Source organism: Apostichopus japonicus, chromosome 9 (assembly GCF_037975245.1).
Source record: "Apostichopus japonicus isolate 1M-3 chromosome 9, ASM3797524v1, whole genome shotgun sequence".
In the NCBI taxonomy this organism is placed as follows: Eukaryota; Metazoa; Echinodermata; class Holothuroidea; order Aspidochirotida; family Stichopodidae; genus Apostichopus; species Apostichopus japonicus.
Window position 1 is genome coordinate 26946453 of NC_092569.1, and position 12734 is coordinate 26959186.

General features: G+C 38.7%; 1 protein-coding gene across 1 annotated transcript in view; it reads right to left on the reverse strand.

Annotated features, from left to right (window-relative positions):
- The window catches only part of LOC139974351 (THO complex subunit 1-like), a 78878-nt gene that overhangs the window by 49551 nt on the left and 16593 nt on the right, over positions 1-12734 (reverse strand). Inside the window, exon 4 of the mRNA XM_071981413.1 lies at positions 7801-7986. Within this exon, the coding sequence (XP_071837514.1) occupies positions 7801-7986 (186 nt within the window). The remainder of the gene's footprint in view (positions 1-7800; positions 7987-12734) is intronic.

Genomic DNA, 12734 nt, shown 5'->3' on the forward strand with positions numbered 1-12734 from the left:
ACATCTGCACTGTACACATGTAGATCAAAGGGTGAAGGGTCTTCACCAGGAGAAGAGTTTTAATCAGGGTTTAGTAAGATCTACAGTATATGTCAATTGCCACTATTTTCTGACCCAATCTATTTTTTTCTGTAAACTCCATGGGTTTTAGTTTTTCAACCTAAATGTCAAAATATTGTGGAGAAAGAGTATCAAAAATGTCCCCATACTACAAAAGAGGTACAGATACAGTACAGTATGTGAAAGAAAAACCTGATAATTTGATTGGCCGGCCACTCCTAATGATTAAATACAAAGGAATCAGCTGAATGATTTAGCAGTGCTGCCATGGTTTACCTATCCTCCAGGTACAGAAAGGTGAGGGGATGGGGTGGGGGTAGATGATGGAATCCATTATTCCTTCCCCCACTTTTGAACCGTGGGTGGGACCTTTGCCTGTTTCTACACCATATATAAGGGACGGTACCAAATCTTTAACGCAACGTTTACTCAGTTTACGCCAGACGCCAAGAAACGTTATAGACCACAGTCCAGACAGACCTAATGGCTGTTTATCTGCTGCATAGAGTCGGGGCTCAGAGATATGCTGAAAAAATTGAGAAATTCTGAACGTTTTCCAACAAGGATTGGCACCAAGGGCGGCGGAACCGGGGGGGCACAGGGGGCACGTGCCCCCCCACTTTTCCTCAGGTTAAAAATGTGCCCTTTTACTACATAAAAATTGAGGTGTCTCAAGTTAGCAAGAGGCCAGGGAACCAGAATGAACACTCGGGAAGGGCCGCTTCCGGCCGTCTGAGGGGTTTGTAAAACCAAAAATTTTCTTGTACGCTCCGCGCCAACTGATGGTGGCGCTCCGCTCAGATAGTCGTGCATACAACTTTGCCAGTCCTGGCTACGCCCCTGACTTTTAATGAATCTCTGTGGGTCAAACTCAAAGCTATTTCGAATGGAATTTTTTTTTAAGATATTAACAAGAAATAAACTCTAATTCGGAAGATTCCTACATTAGCAACTAGCATGTTTTCACCTCATTTTGTCTCAAAAGAAAACTTGTTCCTTGTTTCCCAATTTGCACATTGGATATTGCAGTGCTAGTATGCATATTTTCCTTGAAGGGGGGGGGGGGGGGGCGTTGATGGAGTGATGTGTATACGCAAATAAGATCATACAATAAGAGTTAAAAAGGGTACTAAATATAAGGCTGCATCAGTCCAATCGAATTTCTGCAAAGTGCCCTTTGATGTCGGTGCCCCCCCCAGATTTAAAGTGCTTCCGCCGCCCTTGATTGGCACCAAGGTGTTTTCATACATATAGAGTAGTACTGCAGCAATACGTTATACTTTCATATAACTACAGTTTGCTTCAAATCAAATTTTGGATAGAGAGTTATATTTCATCTCCATAATCGGGATTAATATAACCATCCATATTATCAAACTTAAGCTACAAAACGTGAGTCTTACTGTATGCAACATACAGTAGGTGTGTAGTATAGAACACATTTCCCTGGTTACTTGCATGAATGTTACGGTAATTGAATGTTACTGTACATGTATGTATACATCTATGAAGCTTTAAACTGTTCATCCATCTGTATTTTAATTAAAAGAAGACAATCAAAGGTGAAACTTCACATAATAAATGTATGGGGGGGGGCAGTATTTGATTGTTGTAAGATGGTTGTAGACTATAGAGAGAGAGAGATATTGACTGATTTAGTCGGTCAACATTGAAGAGTCAAAGTCAGTGGTAATGGAGTAGGCATGTAAAGAATTAAATTATTCAAGAGAATCTATCTCATTAACTCATTATTTGATATACCTCAGGCTGATTATCAACAACTACAGTAACCAGACCTTTTTATTTATATAGGGCTTTTCTGGTGGCAGAGAATCATATGTAGATATATATATATTTATATATATACACGTATCCAAGTTGGTTAGCATCATGTTTGATCTCTAGAGTAAGGCAAAATATGTCACCAAACAGAACTAGTATAGTTCTATACAGCTGACAAACGCCTACAGTGGAATTAAGTACTGTACGACCTTCCTCACCGGTTTCGAACCTCTGGAAATACAATCAGCGTCCATAGCCTAGTAGTTAGGGTGTTCGCATATAAAGCGGGAGGCCAGGGTTCGAATCCCGGTGGAGGCCAGAAATTTTTTCACTGTTCTTAATTTTCCAACTCATTAGGATTTCAATTATATATATATATATATATATATATATATATTTATATATATATATATATGTATATATATATACAGTATATACAGTATATATTTATTTATGTGAGACATGGTTGATTGAATGCCACCTGTTTTGACTTGGCTAAACCCTCCTTTCTTCACTAGTGTGCATCATTAGTACTGGTAGTCCTGGGATATCATAACAGGAAAAGAATATTCACAAAGCTTAAAGCAGCATTTTGCTAAAAATAAATTCAAAATGTCAAGTTGGTAACCTGGTACAACCAGCGAGCTGGACTCTAACAGCTTCCTGGTACAATTGCCATCTATAGACAATCTACACAAATCAAGCACATTGTATAACGTATTGGCCAATGACGTTCGTAGCTTTTAAATATTCATATTATGGGCGAGGTTTATTTGGATCCCAACGGAAAATATCTTCGAAAAAACAAAGTTAAAAGTTGTAAATTTTTTGACTTTTATGCCACCATTTGAAGTCAGATTTGAATAGATACTGTATAAGCTAGTTATATATGTCGTTATGGCATAATGGAATCATGGAATCAGTGAGGTTGGGAAAAAAACCATAGAAAAGGACGCGAAATGCTGCTTTAAAACTATTCCTATTTTAAACTTCTTGTTGATTTATCCTTGACCCCCCCCCCGCGATACTGGATGTATTTACAATGTTACAACTTTAGCTACCCAGGGTTCCCATATATATTAAGAATTTCATCAAATCACAATTTCTTTTTGGTATTTCTAGAAAAATTATTTCCCTCTGTGATATAATCCATCATTCGTGAGAGATCTACATATTTTAAAGTGAAACAAAGACATTTACAGTTGAATTGCCGAGACCACATCATTCACTCGGCCTTTTGTTTTGAGATCATTCACAAGACTTGAAAACAATAAAACACTCATACTGTATCAATCGTAGAATAGAATTTTACTACTTGATGATGTGGATTTTTAACCCCTAGCTGCAGAAAACATTAGATTCTTCCAAGGGTGGATCTCATGGTGAGTGGGAGTGGCTAGGGTTTTACCCCCCCCCCCAAAAAAAAAGGGGAAAAAAAAGGAAAAAAAGGAATTAAATAATCAAACACATCTACATATGATGTGAACTCGGATATCAAAATAAATGTTGTTATTAGCTGTCTCAATGATTTTTACGTAGTACATCATGATATAGCAAACAATAAATTTGTACGGAAGTCACAGTGACCACAGCACGGCCTGCAGGACAGTTGGAGGGCGTTGACCGATCATAATTCTTTTATAATTTTTTTTCAAATTTTCCAAGTTTCAATAAGTCAAGTTTTTCAGCTTTTAAGAAAGGTACTTGATGTTTTTTTCTGTCAATCTTCATGGTCCTTTACCGGCCTGAAAGAGCTTTGTACGTCAACGAGAAATTTAATCTGACCACCAGCAAGGCCGTATCTGAAATCGTGACTACTTGATGAATATGAATACACTTGTAAAAGTACAGATATATAAAAGAATATATAAAAGAAATAATATCAATCCCATGGAGTACCTGGGAGTCCTACATATACGATGTTTACATATAATTAATGTCTGTATACTGTACACTATATATATCTTACTAAAAATCCATTGAATCATCGACAAAGAAACCAATTTTGAATGGTCTTAATAATATTCCATCATATCTCTCCTGTACTATTGTCATTTATTCATAATATTTGTATTGTTTTTCTTGTCAACAAAGGTCGTTTTGAATTTAATTTTGGGACATTATTCAAATCAATAAATTCTTGTTTATATTTCAGGGACGTTCTTGACTTTTAGTTCTCTATTTGCTATAGTATGGAAGCATACAGTGTATTCATTGGAATCCTGTTAAAGTACCGTACATACATGACATTTTCATCATTAGGCTCGGGAGTACATACTTGAAATGATTAAGAAGCATCGCCGTAAATCTTAGATCCTCCAACAAATCCCTGCTTGATGTAGATCTGTGATTCAGACATTTTATTATGGGGGCCGGGATTTCAGTGTGGCAGCTGAAAAAACTGTGGAACCCTGTACCGCAAAGCACTAGAGATGCAAAACTCCAAGTTAAATAATTTTCGGTGTCAAGTTAAATCATATTTATTTCAGGTAGCCTATTAAGTTTGTTTTGTTCAGTATTTAGGGGATGAATACGAGGGGAACCGGTCTTAAATTTGATTTGAGACCGATGATGACGTCATCGAGGAGGCTGAGCGGACCGAGGCGATAGCCGAGGTCCGCTGCCCTTCTCGATGACGTCATCAGAGGTCTCAAATCAAATTTAAGACCGGGTACCCTCGTTTTTATCCCCATTCATAAATGACCCTCACAAATGTTAGAAAACGGCATTTTTTCGCTACTTTTTGCTGATCTGTATTTAATTCTCCTTATGCCTCCCTTGATCGTTTTCCTGAATGACGTAAAAGTCACCTCATGTAAAACAGCATTTTCTTCCCACGAACATTAAGAGTGAAAAAATACGAATGAAGCAGTGTCGTTTGGTCCTAAATTTTGGTAGTTTAATCAATTCAAACACTAAACAATGGAGGGAAATGAAAATTAAATAAGAACACATGAACAACCTTCTAAAGATAACATTTTAAAACTTTTTTTTTACCTACCAGGTCAAATTGCGCAATAAACAGATGCTAAGTTGTTTGTGTTCTGGAAAGTCCGTAAACGCTACAACAGTTAGGATAGCAAAGTTGCCTGTTGCTAACATTCTTTTGAGTAGAACTTGTCTATCCCTGGTCGGTAGATGAACCGTTCAAATAAACGTTTACTGGGCCTGAGAATGAGCAGTTTTTGAAGAGGTTCAGAGCCCCATTGTTCGACAGGTTTGGACTTGTAGTAACCGCAGTGTTATTGCGAGTCTGAAAGATCGCTAGGCCTAGTCCCTGGTCAGTCATGTCGTTACCGCTAGTAGTACTAGTAGTAGTAGTACAGCTTACGTTATTGCTAGGCTTAGCGACAAGGTTTCTTCTGTTATACTTATAGTGTCATCGTTGGATGCTTTACGCTTCGGTTCTTCGTTGAAGCACCTCGATAAGGTTGCTGACATTGACTCTAGCTCAAAATTAAGCTCAAACTTAATCCCTAAATCATTCATGTTACTCGAAGTATTTAGCTGGATGATTTAAGAAGTACGTACAGTGTGTATTGAGACTCGGTGTGTGTGAAAACATATACAGTACTACTGTTGTAACTAATTGCAAGTAGGCTATATATACTGTACAGTATTCTTTTGCAATTTGGAACATTTCTTTGCCCATAAACATATATGCATGGCAACGTTACACCATGTCTTCATTTCTTTTAATTATGACTTCATGATTGCCACGGCAACAAACCAGTGTTTTTCTAACATTTCGATCCTGAAGCAATGCTCCTCTCTATACACTGGACCAGTCTCGAATCGCATTCGAGACTGGTCCAGTATACAGAAAGTTGGTTTAGGCATTTATGAATTTGTTCTAATTGTAAAGCACTTTAGAGCATGTCTTGACCGATTAGAGTGTTGTATAAATTTTCCTACTCCTACTAATACTAGTACCACCACTAAGTACTACTATTACTACTACCACAAAGTACTACCACTACTAATACTATTACTAATACCACTAAGTACTACCACTACTAATACTATTACTACTAATACTAGTACTGCTACTAATAATACTACACTGTACTACTTCTACTACAGTAAGTACTACCACTACTACTATTACTACTACTACATCTACTACTATTACTGTACTACTTATACTACTACTACTACAATAATAATAATATACTAGTACTGCTACTTCTACTACTGTACTCCTACTACTACCACTACTCCTAGTATTACTATTACTATTCTATTCCTACTACTATGACTACTGCTACTCAAACTACTACTACTACTACTACTATTACTAGATAATTATTTGAAGGAACACACTCATATAACTGATATTTCTTTCAAATATACAAGCTGAAGGCTAACTACTACATTACTTTGATACATATTAACTAAAATATAAGCATCAGCCAGTTATTTATGACAGTGCATACATGTTCCATGAAGACTGATTTAGAGTCAAGTAAATTGTAGTGTTTTGAGCAAACTCTATAAATATACTTTTCCCTACATTTTTGCCAAAAAAGATGTTGCCTTGGTGATACATAATTTTCCCAAATTGATACTTTCATTCATTCTGTATGTTCAATAATTAATAATTCATTCTGAATCATTTTTAATCCCCATTCCTTAAAGCCCAAGACAAATTCTGGCTGAAGGCAGTTTGATTGATTTATTTCAAAGAGAATAATATCCCACACTGTTGATATGAATTATATGCGCCAGGTGAGGTATGGGTGATTGAATACATCTATAGCCTATTCTGGAATATTCCCCATGCAGGCAGGACATGGATCGCAAAAGGTAGTCTGTAATGTCATTGTGTTACTAGTAGTACTGCAGATGCATGGTCATCCAAAGCTAAGTTAACTTAAAGCAGCATTTTGCGTTTGGTCGCCTTTTTCTATTTTTTTGACATGCCCATCGAGTTTTTTACATACATCAATCACAAAACAGCAAACTAAGATATTAGTCAAGTTTTTCCCTGCCAACAACGTTAATTGGCGAGTAATATTTGCAGATAGTAAGAAAAGTGTCCACGACAAATTCCACATTTAAAATTAATCGCATACAGTTCCCCCAAACCCACTAGTTTGAATTCAACCAATCAGAGATGTAGGTTTAGTTATGAGCCATTGCTAAAAATAGATTCAAGACTTTGCGTTGGTACAGTACAACCAGGGAGTTGTTATGGAACTCCCTGGTACAACTGCCTTATAAACTGTACACAAATCAAGCATGGTGTTATATTACGTATTGGTCAATGACGTTTGTAGTGTTTAAATATTCATATTATGGGCGAGGTTTTATTTGGATCCCAATGGAAAATATCTTGGAGAAAAACAAAGTTGAAAGTTGCAAATTTGTTGACTCTTATGCCACCATTTGAAGTAAGATTTAAATAGATAAACTAGTTATGTATGTCGTTATGGCATCTAGTGGAGTCAGTGAGGTTGAGAAAAATCATAGAAAAGGACGCAAAACGCTGCATTAACTTAAAGGCTATTCTGAAACTGTCGATTTATCTTTGAAACAGGTCTGATAAATACATTTGGAATATTTGCTTGGCTGTCATTTTTCTCTGCATTTACAATCCGTATACATACTAACATCTCAAGTTATAATGCAAAAGTCACTCTTTTGAAGAAATAGTTATTTTCCTCTGTGGATGAAATGGTTGGAATATTAAGAACTTAAAAACAAAGGTCACATTCAGGTCAACTTAATTGATGACATTGATTGTTAACTCCACTGTTGCCAGATGTATAATTTACCAAACTGGAAGAAAGACATATCTTTACAATATCACTGATACCATGAGTATGTGGATCTGATCTAAAGATACATACAAAATTTCCACCGATTTTGCTTTCAATATTGCAATCAGCTTGGGGCACCTTTAGTAATATTGGATATATTTCTAAGATCTGACTTAAATTCATTGCAAAAACTCACAGATTTCCAAATCGACACCTTCTCCTCCACAAACTTGAAGACTTGGTCGCAGACGTCGATGGTAACCGAGTCAAAGGTATCAGTCAAGAGGAGGAATGGAACGGAAGGCGAACAAAGGTTGTCCTGAGCTGCAGAGATGGACAGCGCCACCACTGAGGTGAGTTCCGAATGCGTGGCACCCTCACTCTAGATGTAGGAGCGAAAATGAAGAATTTCTTTCTATCTAATATACATTTCAACATGTCATCATAAAATACTGTGAAAGATATTTAAACTTAAAGACATTTAAACTCTTTAAAGTTGATAGTGCAGGGGTCTCCCGGGGGGGGGGGGGTTGGGGATTGACTAGAAACCCAATAGGGATGAAAAATGGGATGGTGGAGGCCTAGTAACGACCATGTTTGTGTAACTTTTGTCATATATTAGGAGATTGGGGTCACTTTTCGAAATAACTTTCTCCTTTTCAACCTGTACATAAGGAAATGAATATCCAGTATTCTAAGCTGTCTGAGAGGGTTCAATGCAGTTTTCTGGCGATGTTTGGTAAACTACTGTATGAAACCTCCAGACTATTCATTCAACACTGCACAAGGTGTACTTTCACATAAACGTGGCAATATTTTCAAGGCAAGAGTGCTGTATGTGTGGGCAGCCATGTTCTACAATTCTCTGAATAAGTTTGCTCTGTGTGTACAGTAGATACGGTAAAGTACTGACAGATTAAACGCAAATTTGACATCCTGATATCAAGTTCAGCCATTCGTAAGATTGAATGGCTTCCTTCCTGGTGTTCTAGCACAAATAGGTCAACTACCAGTTAATACGTAAACATACAGTATTTAAGTCAAACTACATAGAAATCAATATTTTGTGTTGAACGTTTTTTGGTATGCGGGTATGCATATGCGGGTATGCATATATGCTACCTCAGGGAGTTGGACGCCCCTGCCATGCATAGTTTCGGGTGACCCTTGGGCAAGGTCTAGTACCTGTGAACCCCCCTTGTCAGGGTACGACAAAACTGTTGGCAGCAGGACAGTGGTTTGGTAGCGTAGGCGGGAGCATAGTTTGCTGGAACAGGCTGTGTTATCTTGGCGCTCGGCGATTACCTCTTATTGGGTTTCCTCGGCTTGGGCCATCTGGTCAGTCAGCGATCACTGCGAGACAGGAAGGGCTTATTAGCCTATGAAGGCACCCTTCGTTTCCTCAAGAAGTGCCAACGACTCCAGACGGAAGAGCGCTTGAGTAGGGCAGTGGTTCCCATGATGGGAGTTTAAGCCATCAAAAGGCGGATGAGCTTAACATTTCTTCAGCCAACGACATCCACAGCTGTCATCCAGTGGCGAGGAGACAGTTAAGTTAGCCATTGAAAGAATTATGATGAGTATACCAAACAGCACCAGGGTTGAAGCCCCTGATCAAAACAAAAATGGAGTTTTCTGTGGACCTCCTCTTACAGATGCAAGAGTCACTGACGCTGTTCCCTTCAACCCCCCGGGGAGGGGAACAGTTGATAATCGGCCGACAGCAGCTCCAAAACTTCTCAGGTGTCGAAAGACTCTGAACTTTAGCACATTCAACACGAGAACTCTAAACAGCACTCAAGCACTAAATGAGATCCAGTTTCTTGCAGAGAAATATGATCAAGAAATAATTTGTATTCAAGAACATAGAATTGTACACGACGAAGACATCAAATTCCAACACATGGACAACACTTGGTTGCTTGTAACTTCGTCTGCAACAAGGAATTCCATGGGTGCTGCAGTAGGGGGAGTAGGATTTTTGCTAAGTCCTCATGCCAGTAAATGCCTACAGCATGTGGAAAAAATCTCCTCAAGAATACTAAAAGCATCATTCAGTGGAAACCCAGCCAATACCATCATCAGCTGTTATAGTCCAACCAATGCCAGCTGCGAAGAAAAAACAAAAACATTCTACAAGGACCTCATAGCAGCCATCAATGAAATTCCAAAACACAATTTTCTTTTAATCGGAGGGGACATGAATGCCAAGGTTGGTCATTCCGATGGCAAGTATACTGTACATTCCATGCAGAGACAAATCGAAATGGTGAATTACTGCTGGACCTCATCAATGAAACAGACCTCATACCTATCAACCTAAAATTCCAAAAACACAAAGGGAAATTGTGGACCTTCACATATCCATCAGGCTACAGTGCCCAGCTATATTTCATCTTTGTGAGATCTAAATGGAAGAATAGCGTTCAAAATATTGAAGCCTACAGCTCATTCGGAAGCGTTGGTTCTGATCATCATATCCTCACTTGCCGCATAGTTTTCAGCCTAAGAGCACCAAAACAATCAACTCAAAAGAGAACAGTTCTAGACTGGAAAGTGCTTCGAACAGATGCAGAAGTGCAGAAGAAATTCACCATTGCAGTTAAAAACAGATTTTCTGTACTGTCTACCAATGCTACAGACCCCTGTGAAGAGTACAGTTACCTAGTACAAGCAAATAAAGAGGTAGCCCCAAAACTACTCCCAAAAAGGAAGCGCAGAACAAAGACAGCAGCCCTGTACAACATTAAGTCAGTTGTGGACATAAGAGAAAAACTGCAGACAGCAACCGAACAGAATGAGGTACAAAATCTGAAAAGCCAGCTCTCAGAAGCATACAAAATAGCAGAAAATAACTAATACAAAGAAAGGTTTGATGAAATATCTGGCAACTTTAACTGTAACGATCCATCAGTAGCCTGGAAAATAATAGACCATGTAACCGGTAGGAAAGCAACAACCCAAGGGAGGCTGAATGGCAATACACCTGAAGAAAGACAGAAGCAGTGGAAAAACCACTTTGAAGCATTACTTGGAGAAGAACTTTCAATACTAGATGGCAGTGAAGACATTGAAATCATTTCAGACGGTGACCTAGAAATATCTACAGAGTCTTTCACTATGGATGAGCTCAATGCAGTTCTCAAGGCTACAAAGGCAGGCAAAGCGCCAGGTCTTGACGAAATACCGCTAGAATTCTGGAAAATTGACGAGTTCAAAGTTTTTCTCTTGACTCTGTGTAACTTCATACTAGACTCAGCCCAAAACCAATTGAATTCGCAAGGAGTGCCATAGTTCCCTTACCTCAAAAGGGAAACCTTAGCCTGACCACCGTAACTACAGGGGAATAAGCCTGACACCAATGGCAGCTAAGATATACAATAGACTCATACTGAACAGATGCAGAAGCCCTGTCGAAGAAAAGCTTAGATGGAACCAAAATGGATTTAGAAAGGGTAGGAGTACTGCTGGACACATCCTAGCATTGAGGCGCATATTAGAGGAAGCAGATATTCACAATCTCCCCCTCATGGCAAACTTCGTTGACTTTCGCAAGGCATTCGACTCGATTCATAGAGGAAAAATGTTCAAAATACTCAGGGCTTATGGAATACCGGAAAAAATGGTCAGTGCCATCCAAGTTATGTACAAAAACACCGAAGTCATCGTTCTCTCACCCGACGGTGATACTGATCCTTTCCAAATCAAAGCAGGAGTTTTACAGGGCGATACTCTGGCCCCGTTTTTATTCATTATCGTACTTGACTACATAATGAGGAAATCAACCATAAATGCAGAGCAACTAGGCTTCACACTCAACCAAAGAAGAAGCTCAAGATATCCAAAAGAAGTCCTACTGTATGTGATCTAGATTTTGCGGATGATATTGTCCTATGTAGTGATGATCAGCACAACGGTCAAGAGCTACTGCAAAAGGTTGAAAAGCATGCTAGAAGTGTGGGCCTTAGACTTAATGAGTCAAAAACTGAATATCTCACAGTCAACATCAAAACCCAGGACAAAATCGACATCAAAATAAGTAGTGGTGCAAAACTAAATGAAGTCGACAACTACAAGTACCTTGGTTCCCTTGTGAGAGACAGTAAAAGTGAAATCAACAAAAGAATTGGCATGGCATGGTCTGCTTGTAATAAATGGACACTGTGTGGAAATCTGGCCTCAACAGAAAGACCAAACTAGACATTTTTAAATCAACTGTACAGTCTGTCATCATGTATGGCTCCGATACATGGACAGTTACGAAGGAATTGGAAGCAAAACTAGATGGGTGCTACACAAGACTTTTACGGAAATGTTTAAATGTACATTGGAGTCAGCATATGACAAATACTGAACTGTATGGCAACGAACCAAAACTATCCTGTAAGATACAACAACGCCGTCTCAAACTAGCAGGGCACTCATACAGGAACACCAAGGAACCAGTCTCTCAACTTATCATGTGGACACCAAAACATGGAAGGAGAAATAGGGGAAAACATAAGCTCAGCTATATAGATGTAGTTGCTAGGGACATCGGGGTGCTTCAAACTGATCTTCCTAACTTGATGAGGGACAGAAATAAATGGGCAAATCTCACATGATTCCGACTTCTGTCGACTAGAGAGAGAGAGAGTGTTGAACGTCAAGTCCTCGGGTACCAAATGGTATACGCTGTTCTATCGCCCTACCATAGAATAACAAACTGTCAGCCTGTGCATGACAGCATCGATCGTATATACTGTATATATATTGCGAATAAAGATTGTAATTGCTTGCACATGTACACTTATAGCTTTACATTATGTAATGACATTACTGTTCTTCACAGTAAAGCAGTAATGTGCTCAGATTTGTGCAGTAATGTGATCCTTGGAAGTCCTTGGGTGAAGCAGGGATGTGGTCAGGGTCCTTGGGGAGGGGTCTAAGGGGTGAGGGTGCACCCTCCTTCCCTTTATGAAAATTGTTTGCAAATAAATTATGCTTGGATGGCAAACTGTGCTATCTTTTTCCTATTCTGATGCTAACTTCTGTGCCAAGTATTCACCCATATTTTGGTAATGGTAAAATTTGTTAAATTAATCATCAAAAAAAAGTGCCGGGCGGAAATGTTTAAAATACTGTTTGTGC